At 37.1% G+C, this 27,158-nt stretch overlaps 1 protein-coding gene across 1 annotated transcript in view; it reads right to left on the bottom strand.

Moving 5' to 3' along the window:
- Positions 1 to 27,015, bottom strand: part of LOC139120230 (ubiquitin carboxyl-terminal hydrolase 47-like) — a 38,016-nt gene extending 11,001 nt beyond the window's left edge. Inside the window, exons 1-25 of the mRNA XM_070684453.1 lie at positions 26,843 to 27,015; positions 23,984 to 24,190; positions 22,138 to 22,278; positions 20,724 to 20,859; positions 19,980 to 20,076; positions 19,361 to 19,536; positions 18,406 to 18,545; positions 18,049 to 18,138; positions 16,095 to 16,148; positions 15,513 to 15,652; positions 12,081 to 12,135; positions 11,267 to 11,428; positions 10,620 to 10,699; positions 10,199 to 10,386; positions 9,106 to 9,218; positions 7,972 to 8,076; positions 7,131 to 7,338; positions 6,468 to 6,583; positions 6,122 to 6,244; positions 5,379 to 5,505; positions 3,930 to 4,700; positions 3,435 to 3,526; positions 2,280 to 2,444; positions 1,374 to 1,489; positions 533 to 651 (exon numbers count right to left, since the gene is read on the bottom strand). Coding sequence (XP_070540554.1) covers positions 533 to 651; positions 1,374 to 1,489; positions 2,280 to 2,444; positions 3,435 to 3,526; positions 3,930 to 4,700; positions 5,379 to 5,505; positions 6,122 to 6,244; positions 6,468 to 6,583; positions 7,131 to 7,338; positions 7,972 to 8,076; positions 9,106 to 9,218; positions 10,199 to 10,386; positions 10,620 to 10,699; positions 11,267 to 11,428; positions 12,081 to 12,135; positions 15,513 to 15,652; positions 16,095 to 16,148; positions 18,049 to 18,138; positions 18,406 to 18,545; positions 19,361 to 19,536; positions 19,980 to 20,076; positions 20,724 to 20,859; positions 22,138 to 22,278; positions 23,984 to 24,190; positions 26,843 to 26,881 — 3,760 coding nt within the window. The 5' untranslated portion in view covers positions 26,882 to 27,015. The remainder of the gene's footprint in view (positions 1 to 532; positions 652 to 1,373; positions 1,490 to 2,279; positions 2,445 to 3,434; positions 3,527 to 3,929; positions 4,701 to 5,378; positions 5,506 to 6,121; positions 6,245 to 6,467; positions 6,584 to 7,130; positions 7,339 to 7,971; positions 8,077 to 9,105; positions 9,219 to 10,198; positions 10,387 to 10,619; positions 10,700 to 11,266; positions 11,429 to 12,080; positions 12,136 to 15,512; positions 15,653 to 16,094; positions 16,149 to 18,048; positions 18,139 to 18,405; positions 18,546 to 19,360; positions 19,537 to 19,979; positions 20,077 to 20,723; positions 20,860 to 22,137; positions 22,279 to 23,983; positions 24,191 to 26,842) is intronic.
- Between the last annotated feature and the right edge of the window lie 143 nt (positions 27,016 to 27,158).

The raw sequence follows: 27,158 nt of genomic DNA on the forward strand, positions 1-27,158 counted from the left end.
TCGCTTCCCCTTGATGATACAAGTAGACTTTTGGCAACAGACAGGCACCCCTATTTGTGTATCCATGGTTCAAACTGCCTGATCAGAAACAATAGAGGTTATACCAATGTCTGATGAAAAAGGGTGTGCAGAGGATTTAGAAAGGTTACATTTCAAGAATGTAGCTTCATGCAAGTGACAGAACCTTCAAGTTTATGACCAGTTGATTTCCACAGAGCTGAATAAATCACAGTATTCCATCTCATCTTGGCATTCCGTCTTCCCCCTTGTGAGGGACAATATCCTATCTTCTTCTCACTGTGTCTGTTACAAATGTGACATGACCAGGTTTATGATAATATTTATCTCTTGACAATGTGTCAGGTCTGGCAAAGGCTGCTATTACTGTGTTGACAGTGTGTGAGAATGACCAAAAGTTGGTGATTACTATCAAACTACTCGGTACAGCAAGGCACAAAGAGCGCCCCCAAGAGACTGCTTTATACGGGGGACTCAAAACCTTTTCCATTTCTAGTCACCTGGTTTCACTTACCATCTAAGATCTGCACAAAGACTTCCCAGTTTGGAAACACCGGTATGTCATCCTCATACGTTTGCTCATCCAGGAAGATGGTTCCGGGATTTTTCCAAGTTTTCTTCCGAAGACGAAACCTGATAGTGGCACACAGATGGTTAAATAAGTGAATTTGATGCAAAAATAATTCACCTAGTAAGTGTAAAGAAGGTTTCTTTTTCAACACCAGATGGTATTTTTGCTTTCACAGGAAAATGACCGACTGGCAGGAGTCCTCTTATACAGAATGATCAAGTTTGTGCAGACTATACGCACAAAAATATCTGAAACAATAGTTTAACTAGAAGACAACCATCATAGTTCTTAAAGAGGCAGGTTCTTTTTATCAGCTTTATGTCTGAGCAAATTGACCAACTACGCACCACTTTCAACTGAGAACAAAGGATTAAAATTACATCAACAGTCAATGTCAACAACCACTAATGTCAGAACCAGGGATTGAGAACTGCCCCTTTAAGTCATGTGTTATTGTAACTATCATTTGGCACAGTCATGCACGATAAAAATGATTGGAGAGATATTTTTGTCTGTAGATGTGTGTGAATCAAAAAGTGTACTTGAAAAGAGGATTTACATTATTGCGTGTACGTAGCTTGGGAAACGCCATCTATGAAAGTGCAACTCTACATACACAGTTGAATAGATAACTGTACAAACGTGAACCCTAGCATGAGTAAGCTGTTTGTTCAAATTGTTGACTTTTCAACAGAATTTATTGACATGTATGTGTTTACTTGTAGCTGTTGCTATAGTACCGGTACATGTATTTCAGGAATATTATCTCCACATACAGACTTACCTATCCAGTGAAACATTAATGTTGTGTGTTCTGCTCAGCTCTTCCATGAGTTGAAGTTTGGACTCCAACACCGTCATCCCTTTGGCAAATATCCACTCAAACAGGAATTTACACGGCTGTGAAACAGAAGCATGGATACACGGAGTGTCAATTACATGTATTTGCTTTGTATGATGATATCCCTAATGTTGCGATGCTAGTTCGGCTGCAATTTCAAATTGGTCTTTTGTCTGCAACACAGTCATTCCTTTGGAAAATACCCACTCATACAAAAATTTACACAGCTACTGAGCGGAATAATGGTAATATTCTCCTGTATGATGTATGATAGGCGGCAATTTCACATTGGTTTTGCAAGATACGATGGTGTTGAGTTAATCAGTTTCTTAAGAAGACAGATGAAGTTGACTTGACCCTTTACGGTACTTTCAAATATACCCCTTTACCTGCCAAGTTCATATTTCACCATCAGGTCAAGTTGATTAAGACTTGAAGCAAAACAAGACTTGAAGATTTGAAGGTCCCTGAAGACAGAGATACTGTAAATATGATTTTTACAGACTAAAGCTGTTATAGAATACCAAGCCAAGTGGGTGAAACTACGTATGGTTTTGGCTCAATACTGCTTTTCCGCAGATGGGGAAGTGATATTGTCTGGCAGGTAAAGGGATGGGTGATGTGAAAGGAAACTGGTTCTAGCTAATGCACTACAATGCTCTTCTGGTATCAAGTGCATATCTCAAATAACAATCTGTGATATGAATATCTCATGTGGATTATACTAGGCATCTTGTAATCTAAATTCTGACTGGTCACTTTTTGTATCAATTTAACCAATGAAAAAGGTGCACACATTTGTATGATTCTGATCAAAACGTAAAAGCTTGTTTATGATTGGTCACTTACCTCTGGATCGTTGGCCATCAACTGATATATTTTGACCCTGTATTCACCTTTCTTCAGAGCTCTACCAAGCCTGACTGAAAGTTTACTATCATCTCCAAATGATGAGAGGTTTTCGTTTAGCCGTATACACTCAAACTCTTGGTTATTGGGATATACTCTGTACACCTGGGAACATACAAACAAATTGTATAATTAGTACGCAATGCATACACCGAAACAGTAAAATTTTAAACCTTTGCTCAAACTTTCCCCAACAAAACTCAGAACAATTCTATTTTACATTCAAGAATAAATATCAGGGGTCACTGTGCAAATTTTGGATTATGGGAGAAACTTTGTAAAATTAACCAGTTTTTGAAATTCTAAATGGCCACTCTATTCTATATATAATCTGTAGGAGAAAGATTGAATTTTTGATTTTTTACAAAGTAAGATGAAGTGTCCAAACAGGCAGCAGAATGGAGAATTATCATAAAAATTTGTCCCTGTGGTGCAGTCTACCTTAACCCTTTCACCACCATGGTTTGGCCTTAACCTGTTGGTATCAATGATGAGTTTGGACCTGTTTACAGGCAAAATGGGGGTGAACAAGTTAAAGCAGTTCATGGCTAAATAAACAATGTTTGCTTTCTGGGATAATATGTACAGAATGACATTATAGTAACTATATTTATGCGTAGGTTTTAGGTTTTGTGAAAACAAGTGATTTACAATGTGCTTTAGTCTATTGTTACAAGTAACACTATGATGGGCTGGTAAGTGCCACTGGAGTTTACAGTCATGTTATTAGGGTTCCCATCCCACACTGAAGAAATTAGCAGAATTGTTGTAAGGATTTGGGAGATCACACTAGTCCTCTAACCTTATGAAAACACTATTTGCAAATATTACAACACATTGACTGCCTGTCGGTGTGGTAAAAAAGACCCACTTCTTTTCTTGAAAATATCTCTTGTATCTATATACACAATGCAAAATATTGACTGTATTTTTCAATTTTTCCAATGAAGGTTGCGAAACAGGCCGTGTATCAAATTGGTATTGCTGACTGCTAACAGAAGGGAGCCCTCTAGAGTCACACTGAAGAATAAATACAACCGGCCCTCTTTTCTGCTCCCTCCTCACATTGACCCCTCACACAAAAGCATTACTCACCTTAAAATTTTGGGATGTTGTACCGACGTAAGGTTCTAGGGATTTCTTGATAGCACCTAATGTTATACGTTTATCAACATGCACCATCAATACTGTGAAAAAATCCACATAAAAACAATGCTATCATGTTGTTCTGATGTACCGATTGTAATGATCTAAGTGAAAATGTTGATCTTCAACAACTTGGAATGTTGGAATGAAATAAATCTGTACAAATATCGAAAGACATGCATCACATATACTTTATCACAAAGGGGTCAGAGTTCACCATTGGTGGTCAGGAAGAAACTGCAAGCCTGTCAAATTCTTTATGAACTCAAAACTTGCTAATATCTCTTACAAATTCCACCTCATTTGAGAAGTCATCGCGTATTCGTAGTTTCATACATGATTGTCAATCAGGTATAAAACTACAAATTCTATTCTACGTACACAACATTTAGCTACACAAAAGAACACACTGTTTATGGTTGAATATGAGACTCGTATACATACTTGTTTCGTTTTCATCTTCTCTATACTTTTCTACATTTATATACCATTTCTTTCTGCTTTTTGAGTGTCGTTTGTCTTTCGTTTCACTCTCTGAAACATTCTCAGTTTTGCTATCGACACTAGCATTATTTTTCTCTGAGTCCATGGATTGTTGGTCACTCTGTTCTTTGTTCCTATCACATTGTTCACATGTATTGCTGGTTTCAGCAGGGGCGTCATCTGTCCTGTCTGTGACCCCTGAACTCCCTGCCACGGCTGAGGAATTGATTATTTGATCTGTGTCCCTGGTTGGAGTGGAATCTACAGCATTGTCTCTGGCCGTGGTAAAGTCAGACAAGTGATTTGAATCTAATTCTTGTGTTTGGTCAGAAACCTGTACTGGATTCCCAACCAGTGAACAGTTCGCAGTTCTGTAATTGGCCACACTATCATTTTCCCCGTTCTGAGCTGGCTCATCCCAATTCTCCGTTTGTGGAATATCAACTTGCCCTGGAATTGACCCTTGACCTGCTGTGAGTTCATTGTCCTGGTCATTACTGCAGCCCTCCTGGGCTGTTGCACCCTGACTTGAAGTCCCAAGGTCACAACTGTTGATTGGGTCACCCTGACCTACATTGTCTCCTGACATATGTGGGTCGCTGTGACCTTTAGCCCCATCAGTTTCAGAGTTCACCGAGGTCACATCTGACAGGTGCATATCATTAAGTTTGTTTTCCAAAGTCCTAATATCACCTGCTTCACCTTCAATGTCACCATACGCTGGAGGCTGGTCTGTGAAATTATTCCGCAAAAAAGTACAAAAAAATGACTTGTGAGTATTACAGAGCTATAAATTACTAACCTCAAATGATGACCAGTACAAAAGGGCCTTGCTTATAACTGACTTGTAAATTATTGACGAAAGTGTGATAATTTTACTTGTTGACCCTCTAATGTACATAACTATTCATTTTTAATATTGACCTGTGCTATTGAAATGCTTGTCTGGAATGATATTCGCTTATTGCCTTGATCAACAATAGCCCACCACCATGGTTATATATATTTCTATTACTGACCTGTGCAATAGGCCAAACCCGGAATTCGAATCGACCACGGTACAAACAAAGCCATGTGCGCAAACGCGCATAGACGTACGTGTATTTCCATATGCGTTAGTACACGTGTGGGCTTGTTTGTACCGGCATCACGTGATTATTTGGGCGCATTGAGTCTGTAGAACACATCGCGTCCTTTTTATTCCAGAGTAGAACCATTGAAATGACTGTCTGGCATGATATTGACTTATTACCCTGATCAACAATAGCCCACCACCATAGTTATATATATTTCGTCATTGACCTGTGCAATTGAAATGTCTGTCTGGCATGATATTGACTTATTTCACCTGGTCCACAATAGTCCACCACCATATATATATGCATTTCTATCAGGATGTAGCTGTATTACCTGGCAGGGGAGCGGGTAACGAGATGTACACACGTATAGTGTGTGCATATCTGTCAATCACTTCATATAATCTGGACTCCAAAAACGGCCGACTTGAGTCCTCGTCGTCATGGCACTCAATAAACACCTGAATATGAACACATGAAGAGTCATAAGGAAATGACCATACACACAAAACGACAATTTGACGCTCCTCCAAAGAAGCCTATTCCTCCCATTCTCCTTGTATCACTCTTATATAAGAATTTTCAATTTGATAAGTAAAACAATGTGCAAGAGAAAACTTGCGTGACATAAAGTTCCTCATTCCGCAGGATGCTGAGCACACCTAAGCACACATTTCCAATTTGTCTCGGTATGATTTTCCAGATCAATTCTCCACCAGGAATTTTGAAGGTTGAAAACACTCATGATGTTTGCTTCTTCATTAACTCTAAATGGTCAAATGAACTTTCCTTCTTTCACAACTCTCATTGAAACTTACAATTATTTGATATTTGTGACAGTATACTTACATACTTGATACAGTTGTCATAAGAGGATTTATATGTTGTCATATCTTCAAATATTTATTCTAGAAACCATTTCACTTTTTTTTATCTTAAGGACTCAAAGCATATGGATAGTAAGATATACACATTTGTAAACAGTAAGTCTATAAAAGAAGTAATGCAATTTGTCATAACACCAGAGGGCGCTATCACACAGGGCGCCATCATGGGGGGATGCTGTCATTCACGTACCTTGTTACTTCTGAAGAAACCTTCAGCTTTGAGTGACTTGTTTGGAACGGTCAACAGTCTTAAGTCATTGTAGTATCTTTCAAGCACAACACGCATGCTAGTCTTGTAGACTTTTCCAGTTACCTGAAGGAATTTGTCGATAAAAATAAACCATTGCATCAAAAACATAATCTGTAAGTTCATGTACTCAAGAATTCTGGCTTTCCGATTTTATGAAGATTTCCTGCTCCATTGTCATATCTGATAAGTGATGTGTGTGGGTAAAACGTTTACAACGTATGTTGTGACATTGCAATCTATTGTGCTTATACAACAGAATTATCAAGGCTCTGTAAAATAGACTTACCTCTGCTACTAAGTGTTTAAATTCATCAATAGTGTCTGACAGACCAGCTCTGATAGTGATAGGTGGGCACATTATATCAGCTGCTATATCTACTTCATAGACTTTCACGGTCACACCTACAAAATGTCAACAGATACAGACTAATTCAGATACTGAAAATAAAACTTTACACTCAAAGTACACAACGTGTAGTTCTTGAACTCTGACATGTTCCTGAGTAGATGTTCCACAGTACAATGGTAGGAAATACTGGTGGTATTTGGCATCTGGTATTCATCCTGAATTTGATGTTGTACACATTGATGAATTCAGCATAACTGCAGGTCAATATGAACTGATTTATCTTTTTTAACTGAGTCGGACTTCATCAGGCAGAAAATTTCTCTTAATCTGCATAGCTTGATAGAATGTAGTGACAGGTGCAGTAATCTTAATTTTTTGCTGTTGACAGACATACATATGCACGTATATACGTACATATGTACATACAGACAGACATATGTACATAATAAATACATATTACATATATACATACGTATACATACATACATACACACATACACACACACACATATACATACATACAGATAACTGACAAAACAGACTGTCAGTGGACTAAGTTATATATTTTGCATGACATATAAAGAGCTAAAAGTTACTCACCACCTGGTTTGTACACCTGGAATGTTTGCTCTGGTCTCCTTGTTTCCATCAACAAATCAAAAGAATAGGATGATTTCACACCACCTAGGATGGTCCCAATACTGGTATCGTCTTCTCCTTCAAACGATTTCTCCAAGGAATCATGGAATTCATCGTATTTCACCAAGCGGCACAGCTCTAATGGTACCACCTCATCTAAGTCCAAAAGCTGTACAGCAAGATTCATTACAGAAATTATTTTACATCATAACAATATTGATGGTGCAAATGCTGCGATCTGACTGGTCAAAACATGAAAATAACCATGCTATATTGGCAATATAGCATTGTTGGATTAGGCACAAGCTCTAAGCTTGAGAAAAATTCTGCATCGTTTCACACCGGCCAGAATTTCAATTTAATATTCTGATACAATAGCAAGTAACCACCTCAGCAGTGGGTGTACCACTCCATTTATGCACTTGTTATCGCCTGTGCACATATGTCGTAAACTGGTCAAAATCCCTTGGTATACCGTCGTGTAAACCTGGCTTCTAGCACACACAGCTCATCATGCAAGTTACTCTATGCAGAATTGATAAGGTAATACTACACTGTCGACATTTTTTAATCTCGTTTCAATTTGGCTCGTAGGACACACAGCTCACAAGGGTAGCTAACACCATGGAGTCTGGATAAAGCTGATAGACCAATGTGGACAGTTTTTAACTCCACATCAATTTGGCTTATACCGGTAGAACACACATCCCACTCAAGCTAACTGAGCTTTCTCAATGCGGTCTTGATATCGCTATTTCTGCACAGTGGGCAGTATTCAACCCCATATCACAGAGTAACTCACCACATGAGCTAATTCTGTTGCATCTCTCAGTGTCTTTTCTTTGTGAACTTCAAGTTTTTTCTCCACCATTTTATTCTTCTCTGGATGAAAACCAAATAACTTGATCTGCAGAATGGAAATAAGATGGATGTTTAATGTCATCTGTAAAACAAGTCATCATGAATGACATAGTCCCTGTCTGATCAACTGTTTTCGGGAACTGTTGATTCCTTTACGATTGTAACACTTTATGCTTGTGATTGGTGCAATCACACATTGATATGCGTAAGTAGATCATAATACATTGTCCTTGTACCAAGTTAAATAATTTCAGTTGAGGCATGTATAAGTATTGGCAATGGACAGATGGAACCAACTTCTTTTGCATCCAAGACTTACAAAGCTGAAAGTATCCACAAGAAACACGGTGACAATATTAAGTAAGTGTAAGGCTGATAATGCATGATTTCAGCAGCTTTACAAATTTGAAGCAAATCAAACAATTTCAGTTTTGAAAGAGTACTAGTTTATTAAAGTTATACGTTGTGAAAACTTCACAGAAAAGGCAAAACATTACAGGGCCAGCAATACTATCTTGTGATGATTTTTCATAATTTTTATTTTGCATGTCAATTGCGAGTTCTTGTTCTACTCCCAATGAATGTTAAAATACCTGCTATATAGCTTGTCAACTTAGCGTCTATATGTGTAAAATGAACTGTTATTGTTTACATTTGAATTCTGATCCAGACCAGAATTCACTTGTCAATAATAACGACGCACTTTACACATGTACAGGCTGAGTTGACAAGCTGAAATATTGTGTAAATCAACATGCTTTTGGGAGCAGGACAAGAAATTATGGTTGACATTAAAGCAAATGAATAGCAACAACATTATCAAAAGTTAGCATTACTGGCCTGTTAAAGCTATGCTCTGTTAGACTGTTAGAAGGAAAATGACTGACTCAGAGATGTAGAAAATAGCTAACAGGCAGCAAAAACAACTGGTTGTAAGCTAAAATTAGCTGTCTATGAAAATATCAGTTCAATGTAATATAGGGACATTTTTGCACAAGTGTAATGTTGCCAACACACACTACTTGTAACTGCCTATACACCTGTAACCCAAATTTTCTACATCCCTGTGACTTACTTTACAGGTATTGCGCTCAATTTCTCTCTGTTTTCGTTCAAGTTCTTCTTGTAGTTTGAGTTGTTTTACAAGCTGCACGATGTGTGGAGGGAATTCTGCCTCTTTAATGTAAGCTGTTGTTAACAACAAAATATCAGTTTTTGCTACAACTTGGAAATATTGGCGTTATGGTTTGGGAACCCTGGTACATCTCTGTTGTCCAGCATTATACAGCTTTGTCAATATCAGTGAATTTTGTGACGTCATACCCTCAGATTATTAATAATGTTTCCAATTATCCAGCATTGTGGTCCATGTGTTTCTTTATCTACAAATTCACTGGCACTGCCAAAATACAAATAATAGCAATAATGCACTCCCGCAGGCCCATAATGGACTTAAGTAAACTTTGAACTCCATAATATCCTCAGCTTCAACTCGTAGATTATGTCGTACAAGGTTTGCTTCCATCCTTTACGGGCAGGGAGGCGGCACATTAGTGCTTGCACATTATTGTACAGATATACAAAATTACACCCCTGTGAAATTTACCGGTTGGTATCACCCTAAGAACAACTCTGGTTTGCCATATCTAGACAACATAAAGAATAAACAGAAACATCCTTTCTACAATTATCGCTAATTTCATAATTTTTAATCTTGGATATGTGCCAAACTGCATTGCTCTATCTAATACCAAACATCTTAACCCTTTGAGTGCTGCAATGTTTTTCCTGCCAAAATTTCAGTCCAACATTATTCAAAATTCTATGAATTTTTCTGTATTTGTTTTGATAATTTTGGCCCAAATTGACATCACATTTCATTGGCTACAATTATTTATCAAAATTTTGGCCAAAATCTTTAAAAAAATTTGACAAGGGTACATTTTTATAAAGGTAACAAAAATTTACTTTGGTGCCCAAAGGGTACAGACATTGTAGGGTACAGACATTGTACACGTCTTTGTTTTGACATAAACCATTAACCCTTTCACCACTATGGTTTGACCCTAACCCATTGTTTTCTATGGTAAAGTTGGACCTGTACACAGGGAACTGGGGGTGAAAGGGTTAAAGCAATATGCTTAAGCCCGAACAGAAGAATATATTACGTTTATTCTTTTCTGGAAGCACCTGCCGGTACATTAGCATGTAGGCATTGGTAGAGCTGGAATAGGCACTAAGATAGTAGCCTTTGTGTGTCCCCGCTGAGCCACCGTAGGTCTTACGGATGTCATCCTGTGTTATCGTTGATACATGCTGATCATTGAAACAATACCACTGCTGATCGGTGAAGGACCTGGTTATGAAAAGAGACACAAACCATTAAAAGAAGTGTTATCTTGTGATAGCAGAGCCAACCTTCCATTTTATCATCCTATTATGAACTTCTCCGGGTTCAGAGTTTGAGTCAACATACCAGTTTCATATGATGTCATATGCTATAGAGATATAGATATAGATATTATCACTGACAATAACTCTGATATATATGAAAGCCATCTCACAACAAGATTGTTATTTACTGCTTACTTGATGTATGCATAATAATGGCCACCAGCAGCACTTCCTGAATGTACCATGATAGAGAATAACTCGTACGTCCATCCATCCTGCACGAACAAGACAGCACATATAGATAGTACAGTCAATAGAAATGTCCCTGGTGCAAAATGAGCTAATGTGGATCCAATGTGTTCCACAGAAATGATGGTAACAGTGTGAGCAAAACTGACCAATCACCAAATGTTATGTTTACAAGTTAAAAACACCCACTTTGAAAAAGCATATATTCTTACATGCAAAATAACAACTCTTGCAAGAAAACATCCAAAAATTCAAATTAGAAATAGATATTGAGCCAGGTGACTGGGTGCCGTAAGTTGTGAGTTTGAATCCGAACAAAAGTCTACTGTACATAATGATGTGATTCTTTTTATTAGGTTTGAACCATTTTACCACTGCAGTTCATCTCAGTAACACTTGGGCCCATCTTCTCCAGAGTAAACTCCTTGTCATATGGTAAGTTTGTTATTGTAACCTAAAAGCCCCCTTAGGTTATGTTACATTGCGGTATGGCTCAGTTACACACAACCCTGCCATCTTGCCTGACTAACAGTACTGACTCAAAAAGTAATAATTTGTTACAATGATGAAAATGTCTGAATTGATGTATATACCTTATTCTGTTTGTTAGACTGTCCACTGTCAGCGCCTGCTGACTGCTCAATGTCAATACCTTCATCTACAGCATCATCTTGACAGTCACTGCTGTTGTTACTATGGCAACTGTCTTCATTCTCTGCACCGCTGTCCGTATTGCTTTCAGCATCAGATTTACTCTAGAAGGCACAGAACAGCGAGTATAGAAATGTCATGTGTGCCACAAAAATTTGTGAATTGCAGGTTGCACTTAACTACAGATCAAGGATTGAATTTTCTGGGAATTGTTGCAGAATGTGATAAATAAATTTGTTTCGAGAGAAACTGATGAACTATATATTGAATATGAAACCACTGAGAATAGCTCAATTACAGACATATTTATAGTTGTTTGATATGCAGTTGAACGTCCATGCAACTTCACGGTCATTAGTCATTTTCTGTATGTACCCCACAGCTGTAGAACAGGCTGCCACCCCACTATGTGCTGAAATTTTAATGTTTTTAAGTCTCACTTAAAAAGTTTTTATAGAGAGCAATTTGCATGACTTTTGACTATATTCTTTAACTCTATTTTTATAACTGTAGTGTAAGGTACCTTGAGATGTCTTTTCACATGGAAGACGTTTTTTAAGAAATAAATATTATTTTTATTACTTCATAGTGCTTGGTTTTAGACCAATGAATATCGATAATGAACTTGCCATCTGCATAATAAAAATAAATTCTCATTTATATATACTTTGCATACGTGAATGTATTTAGTTAGGATGACACGTATTAGATGTTTGGGACAAGGACATGTAGCAAAATGACAACTGTCTTTCTTACCTGCTTATCATCTGTGATGAAGGGACTGAGATCCAATATTGCAGGAAACGTCATTCTGGAAAACAAAATCACACATTCCAATGTGAGGCTTTGGTACATGAGAAGTCTTCGTTATCAATCTCTGTTCTTTTCTTTGTGTACATAAATGATCCATAGTGTACAGTACATCGGACATGTCTATCTGTTATGGATCAAAGTTCATGTCAGGTGAAATGTGTAATGGGAGGGTAATTAATGTAGTATGCACCTTTTGCTCAGACTTTCCTAAATGAAACTTTCAACTATTCTCTTACCAAATCACAAATTAAAATGCGTGAAAAACCGTGCTAAGTTTGGTACTAGTGAAACAAATTGCCCAACATTTTGCGACATTTGAAATTAAAAATGGTCATAAAATCACACTGACAAAAATAGCGTCAATGACACTGTAGCTCCCTCTGGTCAGATATTTGAACATGTGTGAAAGGGATAAAGTGCATGAAGTGAAAATACTTAAATGAAATGTACTGGAGACAGTGAAATATGTTTAATGTAATTATTCAGAATATAAAATGGAAAAAATACAGAATTAGATATATCGAATACTGTGATACAACCATTAACTCAACAAGTCATTTACAATGACATAGTCCCCACTTGTAATAGGAGTATTAGTCTTGATGGGGCAGGAAAATGTGGTCATTAAGAAGTATCACTGGGGTACTAAATCGGGAAAAAAGATCAGACCTCTAGCAGTATTGGCCAGCCAATAAATACATATGCGCATAATAAATGAGGTACAAGATGTGACATCTTAAGGTCTATATCCTATCAAAATTGGAGGGTATAGAACTTGTGGATTACTGAGATATGCATATATATGTATAATCAAGGTCAAAGGTCATCGAGGTCACATGACATTTTGAAAAAAAAAATTATATTGCTAATTAATCCCTATATGCCAAAAAATCAGATCTCTAGCTCTATTCGCTTGCCCAGAATTAGATGTGTACATAATTAATGAGGTAAAGCGTGTGTTGTCATAAGGTCTCCCATCCTACTAAATACAAAGGACATAGCACTTGTGGTTACTTATTTATTGACATAAACATATATTTTAGGGAAAAGGTCATCGAGGTCACATGACATTTGGTCAAAAAAATTTCTCTCCTATAGTTATCCCTATATACCAAAAATCAGACTTCCAGCTCTATTGGCTCGCTCAGAATGAGATATAGGCATAATTATTGAGGTACAGTATGTGGCGTCATAAGGTGTCCAATCATACCAAACATGAAGGGTGTAGCACTTGTGGTTACCGAGTTATGGAAAAATATGTATATTTGAGGTCAAAGGTCACCGAGGTCACGTGACATTTTGTCAAAAAAATTGTTTTGCTAAGTTATCCCTATATACCAAAAATCAGACCTCTAGCTCTATTGGCTCGCTCAAAATTAGATATGTGCATAATTAATGAGGTACAATATGTGGCGTCATAAGGTGTCCATCATACCATACATGAAGGCTGTAGCACTTGTGGTTACTGAGTTATGGACAAATATGTATATTTGAGGTCAAAGGTCACTAAGGTCACGTGACATTTTGTCAAAAAATTGTATTGCTAAGTTATTCCTATATACCAAAAATCAGACCTCTAGCTCTATTGGCTCGCTCAAAATTAGATATGCACATAATTAATGAGGTACAATATGTGGCGTCATAAGGTGTCCCATCATACCATACATGAAGGCTGTAGCACTTGTGGTTACTGAGTTATGGACAAATATGTATATTTTAGGTCAAAGGTCACCGAGGTCACGTGACATTTTGTCAAAAAAATTGTATTGCTAAGTTATCCCTATATACCAAAAATCAGACCTCTAGCTCTATTGGATCGCTCAAAATTAGATATGCACATAATTAATGAGGTACAATATGTGGCGTCATAAGGTGTCCCATCATACCATACATGAAGGCTGTAGCACTTGTTGTTACTGAGTTATGGACAAATATGTATATTTGAGGTCAAAGGTCACCGAGGTCACGTGACATTTTGTCAAAAAAATTGTATTGCTAAGTTATCCCTATATACCAAAAATCAGACCTCTAGCTCTATTGGCTCGCTCAAAATTAGATATGCGCATAATTAATGAGGTACAATATGTGGCGTCATAAGGTGTCCCATCATACCATACATGAAGGCTGTAGCACTTGTGGTTACTGATTTATGGACAAATATGTATATTTGAGGTCAAAGGTCACCAAGGTCACGTGACATTTTGTCAAAAAAATTGTTTTGCTAAGTTATCCCTATATACCAAAAATCAGACCTCTAGCTCTATTGGCTCGCTCAAAATTAGATATGTGCATAATTAATGAGGTACAATATGTGGCGTCACAAGCTGTCCCATCATACCATATATGAAGGGTGGTAGCACTTGTGGTTACTGAGTTATGGACAAATATGTATATTTGAGATCAAAGGTCATCAAGGTCACATGACATTTTGTCAAAATATCCGAGATATCTGCGTGAACGGATGGACTCACGGATGGACGAACAGACGGACATGACCCAATCTATAAGCTCACTGGACTTCATCCGTGGGGACTAAACATTGTGTCACTGCATCCTTTTTGCAATATGAATACGATGGAGAAACTAAATTTTTATTTTTCGTGGCCTTATACATGGGAGTCTATGGAGATCTGCCTTATACATGGGAGTCTATGGATGTGTAAACTAAAAATATGCAAATTTCACCACGATTTGCCCAAATTTGGGAAAGGTCACTCCTATGCACTTCCATACCAAGTTTCAAATCAATCGGACTTGTGGTTTCAGAGCAGGAGATTTTTTGCAAAAATGGGAGAAAATTACAAAAAAATTCATGAAAAATAGCAAGTCCAAGATACTGACCCAAGATGTGCACAATCATTTCATGTCAGCCCAAAGTAATTACATGCTAATTTTTCATGTAATCTGCTCAGTGGTTATTGAGTTTTTTCAATTTTGACTGTTTTTACATTTTTTCACTTAATTTGCATATTTTTTGGCAATGACAACTTCATTTGAACAAAATCTCATCTACAGCCCATCATCCATGTACACACCAAATATCAAGATGAAATGTACAGCGGTTTTGGAGTTTTTGATGTTGACGGACAGACATACAGACATACAGACATACAGACATACAGACACACAGACATACAGACATACAGACATACATACATACAGACATTTCCCTAGCCTATAAGAATAGCTTCCATTGCCATATATACATATGGCTATGGGAGCTAAAAACAATAGCCTAGATATTTAAAAGGGTAAAGACAAAATGTTTCACCTTGCTAATTTTTTTGCAAAAATGGCCAAATCTTTCTTTGTCTTGGTAAACTGTACACTGTTATAGTAACATTTTGACTCCAGATAAAAAGAAAACATACTTACTGATCATTAAGTTTAATTCTGTGCATAGTACTGTAGTCAAAGTCAAACCGTTTCAGCTGTAGGGTCAGCAGGTACGGAAACTTGAGGAATTTCAGCCCTTTGTGAGCGTCACATTTTTTATTACACTTTTCACAAAAGTACTGGAAAATAAATGGTGAAAATAGATCAATTTGGCTCAAGTGTTGAGAACTTTATTAAAATTACCCTGAATTGTGAAGAAAATGAAAAAATAATTTTTTTCAGTTCTATTTAGGATTGAGATATATAAACCGTTATGATCACTTAATAGTTTATGAATTTTATTACAATTAGAATGACGTATAAAGAAAGCGAAAAAGTAAATGCTTGCTTCCTTGTACTCGGGATAAAAGTTCACAAAACTTTTATATTCAGACAGTAGCAAAGCTGTACATTTATTTTAACTCTGACACCCTCTCACTACGTTTTGAATTCACTTTGTGTTTTCTATCACAGCGTTGATATGTAGTAATGGATGAAAACAAAATTTTACAATCTACAAAGGCAATATTTCAAAGTCGGAAGAATGCAACATATTTTCTCCGTCAAATACTTGATATCTACCTGATTACTGCCGTCTAGGATTTCTGGCTGCACAAAAGCTTCCATGGCTTTTGTCTGTAGGTACAGAAATTAGAGAAATGATTTAAAATTGGGAGTTTTGTTAGTTTATCATGAACAGCGATTTGCAAAAATTATCATCAAAATTGTTCAAGCAATTTAACTCCACATGACAGCATCTGGACGACATGTACCGTTGTTGCTAATTACGGAGCCACGTTCGTGAGTCTTCAGTTATATGAAGGGGAAATTACATGGAATTGAAATCAGTGAATATAAGGGGTGGGAGTTTAGGCACAAACACAGCATGGCTTTGAAAACTGATATTTTGAATATAACTTCTTTTTGCCAGGATAATTCATTTAGATAATGAAAAGAGAATATCAAATTACATATAAAACAGTCTCTCTTTACATGAAAAATTATGCACGATTACTAAATATTTTTTTTAGCTCTGTCAAAGAGTGATTTCAACAAATCATTTCAACCTTCATCTGACATAGTCTGGTTCCCTGACCCATTTCCCCGGTAGAGGGCGTGGGGAAATATAGGGTCAGGTACCAGCTAATGTAAACATGGACGCTATTGGGTTAAAATAAAACAAGCTGTGATTGGATGAAAGTAACACCTGTAACTTTTTCTCATCTTTCTTGGGTTTTGCACTTTCAGGCTCACTTGACACCAACTTCTTGTTTGTACCACAAAGCCGTGGAGGTAGAAAGAAAGACTCTCTACCTCTATGATTTAGCCACTGTGACTTAGCACACCTCTTAATACTTTTAGAACGTCGACATGATGCCTGGCATTTTTCACGAAATTTGGACACCATTCTATCCATCGAAATCAATCGTCGTTCACAGTTCCAACAAATACGGATAGTTTGCTTTCAATTAGCTGTGATATCACAGCAGTACTTGTGGCGTGTATCGAACGTGCTCGGGTCATTGGGTCACGCCACTGTCGTCGATGACCTCAATGACCCTAGCGCGTTCGATACACGCAATTGCAACAAGTACTGCTGCGATATTACAGCCAGCCTTCAATCACCTCTATTTCCCCGTACTTCTGGATTAATCCTTTCAGTTTATGTTTCCCGTCTCGTGTGCCAATGTTTTTGGTTCGGATAACAGTGTTCAAACATAATTCTGATCCAGTCGAATTTTGACCGGCGTTTTCATGGTAGCAGCCATATTTGTTGTAGCATGTTCTGTCAGGTGACTAACCTCCGCCATCTTGAACAAAATTCTGTTCAAGATGGCTACCCGGTACCTGACCCCATATTTCCCCACGCCCTCTACCGGGGAAATGGGTCAGGGAACCAGACTACATCTGACATTGAAATACAGTAAATCATCTTGTTAAAAGAGTATGACTTGGTGTGTAAGTCTGTGCAGTCATGTTGATGGTAGCAAGTTGATGTCTAACATGATATAGCAGACTGTGATGTGGGGTAATCACCTATTGAACATCACTGGGTAATTAACCATTTGAGTGCCAATGTCAATTTTTTTGCCTTTATAAAACATATGTGTACCCAAGTTAATATTTTCAGATTCTTGCCAAAATTTTGATAAAAACTGTTGCCAATGAAATGTGATGTCCATTTGGTTCAAAACTATCCAAATATTACAGAAAAATTCATAAAAATTCATAAGAATTTTCAGTTGAAACATATGTGTTTCACGTATGAGAGTCGAAGTTCAATACACTGAATTACATTTTCATAAACAGCTGTTTGCATGATTATGGTACGACTGACCCCATGACCTCCTATGAAAACCTGTTGCAATACATGAAGTGGTCATTTGTGCACTTAATATGGAACTGGTGGTAACAGTTAACAGCTTCAAAGACATCTGGACAGTTCATTGGCAAATCTGTATGGTGAGAGATAAAGCCTGGTGGACAGGGAGTTACGTGTCATGTGACCAAGGTATAGTGCAAAGATACAACTTACCACACTACCATAGGACTGTGTTGATCCAAATGGTCTGATAGTCAGCGGAATATCTAAGAATGAATCAGTTCTAGCACTCTCATAGTCACACTGTACAGAAACAAAAGTATTTAAGTAAGACAATATGAATATGTTGAGAGTTCACATATTTGATAGACAGTAAATTCCCATTGTACTTTTGGTTTGCTTTTGATGAGGAGTCTCTGTAGCATGAGCAAAAACAATGCTGAAATAATGAGTTGCTAAACTGCTGCTTACTTCACTAGCAAACATTCTATCTTTTTTCCACAGTGCTTTTCATTGATTTTTATTTTGAATTTCAATATCCAAAAGAACTTAGGGTCAAAATTGACTTACTTCTAGACATTTGACATAGTCTTTCATCTTTCCCTGGTAAAGTTGATTGATGAGATCGGCTTGTTCTGTGTTTTTGAACTTCATCTCCAAAGCGTCGAACATGACCCTGCATAGCTCCTGAACATCGTGCTGTTGCCAAGCTACAAGAAATGTCAAGTGGAAAATAACATTGAAATTTTGGTCCATGACAAGTAATTAGCAAGCTCCCATACTCCCAACATCTAGAAAATTGATTTTTGAAAGTCTGCAGGATAAAGGTACTGAACAGCAGAGTAACTATCAATGGTGTTACCCGAATGTGAGCAACACCATCAGGTGTAACTATCGTCTAGCAGTAATATCAGTCGATAACAAAGAAATCAACACTGCAAAAGTTGAAATATTGTCTGGAAGGAGGTTAGGCATAGCCAAAACAACACCACCAGATCTGCACAAACAACGCTTACAAAATGATGCGTTCTTGACAGTTAGCGGTACATGTGTGGACTACACAGGACCCCTTTCCAGGCAATGTTTCAACTTTCGCAGCGTACTATCGTGAGACAATATCACACATGACAGTGTTGGCAACTCCTCAATTTAGACGAGAAGTCTAGCTTCTGTGTTGTCAACGGTTCAATGCAAACCACTGTAATCCAAACCATCTCCTACTACAGTATGTCTCGGTCCTGTATTGCCAACGGATCAACACAAACCACCATAACAGTGAACAGGTTTAACCCTTTGAGTGCTGTAATTTTTCCCGCCAAAATTTCAGTGCAACATTTCACCCAATTTTTATTAATTTTTCTGCAATTTTTTTATAATTTTGGATCAAATGGACATCACGTTTCATTGGCTACAATTTTTCACCAAAATTTTGACAAAAATCTGAAAAAAATTTGACTGGGGCACATTTTATAAAGGTGTCAAAAATTGACTTTGGCACTCAGAGGTTCAATGACACTGTACATACCCTCAGTGCTGTCCCACCCGAAGGATTTTGTCACATCTGTCGTCTCAACAGATTTCTTTTCACTGGTTTGCATCTGTACAAACAATCTCTGCAGCTGATACGGAATACTCTTACTGGCTTCCTGGTATGGTATACTCTTGTTCATCTCTCCGGAGTCAGTGCCGTCAAACTCCCACCTGTAGAATAATGAACATGTTGTCACCTCATCCATTGATACTGTACAATAATAACTTGGATATAATCACACACCAATAAACTTCACTTTATCTTCAGTAACTCTTTGAGTGCTGTAATTTTCCCACAAAAATTTTAGTACAACATTTTACCAATTTTTATGAATTTTTCTGTAATTTTTTTGATAATTTTGGACCAAATAGACATCATTTTTCATTGGCTGCAGTTTTTGGTCAAAATTTTCGAGAAAATCTGGAAAAAAATTGACTGGTTTACATTTTATAAGGGTGACAAAAATTGACTGTGGCATTCAAAGGGTTACACTCTTTAGATTTTTGAGCAACAGGATATGCCCTGCTAGAGAATATGACACCATGCTGACTCAACAGGTATTTGCTTAAACTACCAAAAACTATTTTCAATGAAGTGTCATGTTGAGACATACCTGTACAGAGCATTTCTGAATTCAGGGGTCATGTACAGTGTTTGTAGCAGACTATTTAAGTAACATGTCATCGCCTGGTTTACCAATCCAACAAAACCTGTGAATAAATGATTATGTTATTAAAAGCCACCAAAATTTGACAGTGACATACTACAACAATATTCATAGATCAAACACAGAAACTTTCTATGGAAAGCTCATTTAACAATAATTCATTACTATATACCCCACGATGATTCTCTCTTCTACTACTGTCCTAAAATATGAATGTCTTTAATTGTCTACCATAATTAAAAGTACTTTGGACCTAATAAGTGCTACAGATTGTAAGTCTTCTGCACAAACTGTTTTTAACAACTTACATGTAGAGAAAATTTGTGGAGTAAAAATTATCAAGTTCTACGATGAATATTTCTCTCACTGCGAAGTTCAGTGGATCTTGTAGTCATCCAAATTCAAGGTCTCATAGAAAAAACATTCTTTTTTTAAATACATAAAAAGAAATATTTGCTAATTCCTAGTTACAACACTGTTTCAAAAACCATCAATTTTATGAATTGTCCTTAAAACAGTCAATGTGGCTTAGAGTTGACACTTTTTGGAGTAGCGTTCTGAGTAAAGTCAGTCCATGAAGTCGTTGAATGGAGTGCATGAAAATGGTGGAAGTACAACCAAAATATTCTTCAAGAAAATCACTCGCAATAAAAATGTAAATGACTGTGGTACAACTGAGAATAGACTCACCAGTATCAGGTTTGAGGACAGATGCATACGAAGTGTACGGATACTCTGGAGGGCTTGTGTTGTACGATGTGGAGACATCTGTGCTAGCTGCTGTAGCACCCTCTATGCTGGTAAGTTCTGTACCAACTGTATCCGGCTATAATGCAATACAAACGCAGGTATTAACTTTCACTAGTGACTGGCTTGCCTGTAGCTGTTTGTAATGAATCAAGCTTCACACTGATTATTTTAATGCTGAAATTTTCTCTGACAATGTACCTCCTCTTTATGAATCTGTAAATGTGTGCACACGTAAATGTACATATATTTTGTTAAAAACATCAATTGATAGGTAAAAAATTTAGATAGTAAGATGTGCTGAAACATGAATAATATTGAAAAGAATTCAAGACAAAGATGAAAGACAAGGAAAGGAGGATGATGAATACCTTGATGGGATGATTTATAAAATGTGTGTTCGTTATCGATTTCTTGAATTATTTTTTCATATTCTCTCAATAAGGTATAAAGTGCCTCGGCGACAATTATTCAGACTCAAATTTTCAAACTTTTACAATTCTTTTCTGATATACCACTTGTGGGGGTTCATTTTATCGCTCTTGGTGTAAGAAAACTTTTCAACGGCTTAGTTTTTTGAAATTCAAAATTTTATTTTTCTCCACAGAGTTAATATAGGAATGGCAGCCATTTTGAATTTTAAATATCGGTAAATCTTGGGTTATTTTTTTCTCTAGTGATAAAATTTGCAGGGTGACCCCTGATTTTTATTCTTGATTTTGAAAGAGAATAGTTGAAAGATTCCTTAATGAAAGTTTGAGCAAATGTTTAAGTCTTTCACATAGGAGGCGCATACTACATGCATCTTAAACTGATTGATTTCATGTATTGCATAACCATACTATTCCTGTCCCTGACACAGTCATGTCTCTATATCTATCACAGTGTCTGTTATCAGATGTGTCCTATTGTTTGTCAGCCATCACCTCATGTCCATGTTTTGTAACTCAAGTCTCGTTCTCACTAGGTTAAGCCAAACGTTTACAAGTCAGCACTAGTAAGAAAGACACAGGAGTGCTATTTGTGTTCGAATGACCTCACATCAATGGCAAAAATAAAACACTCAGTGTACACAGAGCACACAAAAATACAAACATACCTTCTCTAAACCAGTTTGGTGTAGAATCGAGCCTTCTTTTTTGACTCATAAAATTTTTAAAAATATTATATGTATTGGTATACTATTGGACAAGCTTGAGGCAATTTCCTGAAATTCCTGATTTGACAATAAGAATTCAAAATACTTGAAGTTGGAGGGCACATTGATTATATGTTAGGACACGATGACTTCCAAAAAATAGCCAAGAAGCAAGATTCAAATGCTGTGAAAATCTAAAACACGATGGTATTACCGTACCTTTCTTGCCATGTTTTCTGATGTCGGTATTGGTACGGGCTGTTCGCCATTTTTATCTCTGATCTGTAGGTGGTTTTTCTTATTGTTGGTCAACATACCCATGTCTAGCAATGTCACATCACCATGGTCGTTTATCAAAGCCTAGAAAAGAAAATACAGCATTTTGCAGACCTTGTCAGTCCTATTTGCCAGTTGGGCATGTTCACTGCGAAAATTAATTTGTATACTTACTGTGCTTATCACACTGTAGTGTGAACATGTACCCATGAGAAACATCAAATGTCTTTTCATGGAGATCAGAGCTAGAACTTTTGGTGTCTTACGTAGCTAACAGGAAGTGTTGTTGAGAAACACGGCAGTTTGTGGTTCACCTTCTAATTCTGATCTATTCACACACTGTACAATATGTTTTATTAGTAGTGTCATTAAATGTGAATCAGAAAGAATTCACTTCCAAGGTCATGTGACATTGTTTTCATTTGAATGTCTGGCGTCATTGGTCCTCTTCTTCCTCAGACCATTGTTATCTTTTGTCATTGAACCATTCTAACAATCAGTCTGTGACATTGTCTTTGAGGACCAAGGTCAAATCCACTGATTAGAACTATACACGCGAAGGACAAGTCGACCACTGGCTGACTCACAATGCTGTACAACATGTCCAGAGAAAACACTAGCACAGGTAACAAACCAATATCTCAGTGTATCTGGTAATTATTTGAATATTTCTGAGAAACACGTACGATTCAAACAATAACTGCTGTAAGAGCCAGTAGCATGCAGTGTACATATTCTGGAGCAGAGAACTTAGAAGACCACAGACAACAATGCTCTTCACACATGCTCTTCAGTCTGTCACAGTCAACCAACTATGTTATCATACCATTATTGGTGATGGAACGGTTACCCTACATGTTTACTTCGGTGATCAAATTTTAATAATGAACACGTTACTCCATACGCAGTCCTGAAACTCTGTGAAAGCCTGATTGATGGCCTGATAAGAATCACTCACGGATGGTAAGTAAATAAAAAATACACATTTCTTCAATGATAAACCCTCTTGTGAACAGAGTGATTGGTGACAGAATACTTTCAGTGAATGTTACCACAGATAGTCATTCAATTACGTGTCAAAATATGTATTCACACAATGAATATCACAGAGGAACACAGATGGCTCTTTGAACTGAAGGAATGGCAACCTGTTTATTATGGGTGGCCGGCAAAGTGAGAGTATGTGAGATGTTTGTGAAAGGAGGGGGATGTAGATAATGGACTGGAATGGCCAGGTGACCACATGAGGAGTTATAAAGTTTTGACTCTGTCACGAATAGAAAAGAATATTTCAGCTACAGGTCATACTGGGTATAGGTTATCGTTTCAGAATGTCCCAACTTTTCTGTTTACCAACAATTATTTTACCCACGGGCCAGGAGTGATTTCTACTGCAAATCAATGTACATACTACATGTAGCTACAAGTTCTGACCATAAAGGAAATCAAAGATGCACTGAATATTTTTGATGAACACATCCCGCAAGCCAGATCTACAAACCCATTGGGAGTTTCATGTGTGAAAAAAGACTAGGCTCATGTTAATGTATCATGTCCTCTCTCACTCTGGCTCTGTCAATTTCATCAAAACTAAAGTTATTCGTATTAGTTGGCCAAATCAAAGCGATGTCACTCGTCTGGCATTATGAAAGTATAAGAAAACACCATTCAAATCATTACAGTATGTTCATATTGAACAATGAAATGTTACCGTCAATATCACATTGACAAATGGTCTTGCACATGCTCAACTGACGACCTGTGACCTTTCAACCCAATTGTATCTTACCTCTTCACCGGCATCTTGTCCATTTCTCAGCCAGTACAATTCAAAGCTGTCTGCCTCATAGTTAGCTTGTTTGGCCACTTCATCAGAAAGTTCCCTACATCTACAGTTAGCCGGTAAGTTAATAGTGATATTGCAGGTCTGCCATTGTGGGTTGGTTGTATCTCGAATTATGCACAGAATTTTTGGAGCATCCGCTACGCAAGCAACCTGAAACACATGTACAGTAACAGAGAGTTTATTAGCTACTTCACAAATGAGTTTCACCATCGCATTTACACACACACATGCACATATGCAAACATGCAAATATACATATGTATACAATACATATGTGAACACATGACTGATGGACAATTCACATGAAAATTTGAGTCAATATCTTTGCCACTGCGAGTAATTTGGGACTATTCTGCAGAAGTGAACAGAATACTACAGCACTAAAGACAATCTGTAACACAAATTATACAGAATTAAACTGACGATTATAGAAATAAGAGTAGCATGTCATATTGGGTTGAGAGAGGGTACATGTACACATGAAGTGTGAATGGTGAAAATTGCCAGGACTTCCCTCACTAAATGATAATAGGAACTTTACAGTTCTATAATCAATAAATTTTCATGTATTTTCATGTATTTTTGCAGTTTTTTTGAATACAGTTCCTATTTCTATTCATAAAATTATAGAGAAATGCATAGCATTCATATAATCAACACAGCCGGACAATATGTACAATGTCCAAGGATTGTTGACGAGGGAAATTCAGTCTGGACAAGAATTCATTTGTCATCAATTGAATAGTGTTTAATATAGCACACAGAGTACTATGTTGGTAACTTAAGGTAGAACACTAGAATGCGCCTTAGGGACAATTATTCAAACTCTCAAACTTTTTCAATTCTTCCCTGATCTACCACCTGTGGGGTTCATTTTTGAAGCCCTTTGAGTAAGAAAAACTTTCACTGTCTTAGTTTTTTGCGAATCAAAAATTTTATTTTTCTCCATAGAATTAACACAGGGATGGCTGCCATTTCAAATTTCATCTGTATATCTTGGTTAATTTTTTGTCTCTACTCCCAAAATTTGCATGGTGACCCCTAATTTTATCCTTGATTTTGAAAGAGAAGTACCGTATTCCTTGTGGAAAATTTGAGCAAAAGTTTAAGTCTTTCACTTTCGAAGCGCATACTAACTTAAAAAGCTGAATAAAACCATACCTAACTTGTGTTGTAGAATACAAATAATGAAACTTATGAAGAGTTCCCATTATTAGTAACACTTCTTTACTTCATTTACAGTAACACAAACATAACTAAACATTCGATGTTTACTTTCCACTCTACATGCACAAGAGAAATTTTCACTTGATAACAGCTGTGTTCTCGTAACTGAAGAGGTTTTTTTTTTTCAATGAAATAAGGCAGACATTGATTTCTTAAGTTCAATGACTTTTTCCTGACACTTTCACTGGGGAGCAATGCTATGTTTATATCAAATGCCCCCTTGTAAGATGGCTGTTGTCCATTAACTGTAACTTGATATTGAGGACATGTTGCACATATAAGTTTGCCAGTGTGTAAAGAGTCCCTGATCCATATATACAATTATTATTGCTAAGCTCATATGAAGTGCTTGCTAGGTGACATCGATCCATAAATAAAACTTTCCCCAGGTACCAAATGTTTTCGATAGATATCCACTGGTATTCCAGTTATGACTTTCTGACAAACCTTCATTCTATTTGAGTGAAAAATACTGATTTCTGTACACAATGTAGGTTAATTTCATTGACACGCTTGATGATTTTACTTTACTAGAGAAGCAAAGTATACTTTGGACATAATTCCTTTTCGTAAGAACTCTTATTTCTATCAGCAACATCACTGCACATAATCATACATACTGTTGATGACATTTACTGTGTTAACTTGTCACAGAATTTGTGCAGTTTTAATAAGTTTCACACATATTTACACTCATTTCTCTTAGAGCCTATTTTAAAATGGCTTGTCAAGTCAATTATATTATTACAGACAAATACAGTGAAAGAGATGCGAAAGGATCACGAGGAGAAGCCATACAACCAATGTGGTTTATTTATATTTACCCATATGACCCTTACCTGTGCTCCTGAGCACAGATGATCTGAAGTGAAATCAAATCTCATACATGTATGATTTAATGGCTGGTTTAATCGTTATCATAGCACGAAACAGTCCGTCGCTATGGTTTTTCTCACCTCTCAAAGCAAGATTCTACCTTGTGCAATTGTCTCCATTAAAGGATGAAACAGCACGGGGGTGGATGAAGATATACTGACAACTTGAAACTGACCTTCGACCCACAGCATGATTCGCAATGAAGATTAAATTTTGAACCTGTGATTAAAGTATGACTTGAGAAATCGAACGAAACTTTTCGTATCTTCCTGACTGCCGGCTACCTGGGGCCAGGGCTGACTTTTCCCGCTAAATGCCTCTTGCAATTATCGGCAACAATTTTGAAATTGTAAGGTGAAGGAGGCAAAATTTCAGTGTCATGGTCTTTGTGGACGCGACGGAGTTCGTGTGGGCTCTGATCTGAGCAGCTCAACTATTGTAGTTCATTCAATCGGCCGCGTGCCTTATCGCATGAGGGTGAAAATGGCGTGAGCGAAAAACTACTGATTTGTGAACTACCGTTGCAAAGCCCATTGAAGAGAAGAAATGAGTCGCTTCACTTCAACGCTGCGTCGCTCCGAAACGAAAGAAACGGTACGGATAATCTGATGTGCGTAAGAATTTACAAAAAATAGTGTTGCCAGCCTAGAATGCAGATTTCGTATACAGCATTTCAATACAAAAAAATCTATGACATACCTCCGTCGCCACCAGTTGCGTGTTTTCCCCGGGCAACATATTTCACCTCGAAATTAAAAGACAAAGTCAGGAGTAATCTTAAGCCGCTTCATCTGTGGAGCTTCATTTTTCGCTAGTTCATTTCTCCATCACAACATGGCGGAAGGAAATACAGGAAGTCAGGCTCACTTCTCGCATCCATCAAGCGAGATCAATGATTCTCGCAGAATACGAGATATCCTCAGTCGCAAGTGCAGTAATAGTAAAATATTTTAGTGCGAAAAGATAGAACGAATGCCACATTTTTACACATGAATTCTCTTTATTTTGTATCTAA

This window comes from Ptychodera flava, chromosome 2 (assembly GCF_041260155.1).
Source record: "Ptychodera flava strain L36383 chromosome 2, AS_Pfla_20210202, whole genome shotgun sequence".
Taxonomy (NCBI): Eukaryota; Metazoa; Hemichordata; class Enteropneusta; family Ptychoderidae; genus Ptychodera; species Ptychodera flava.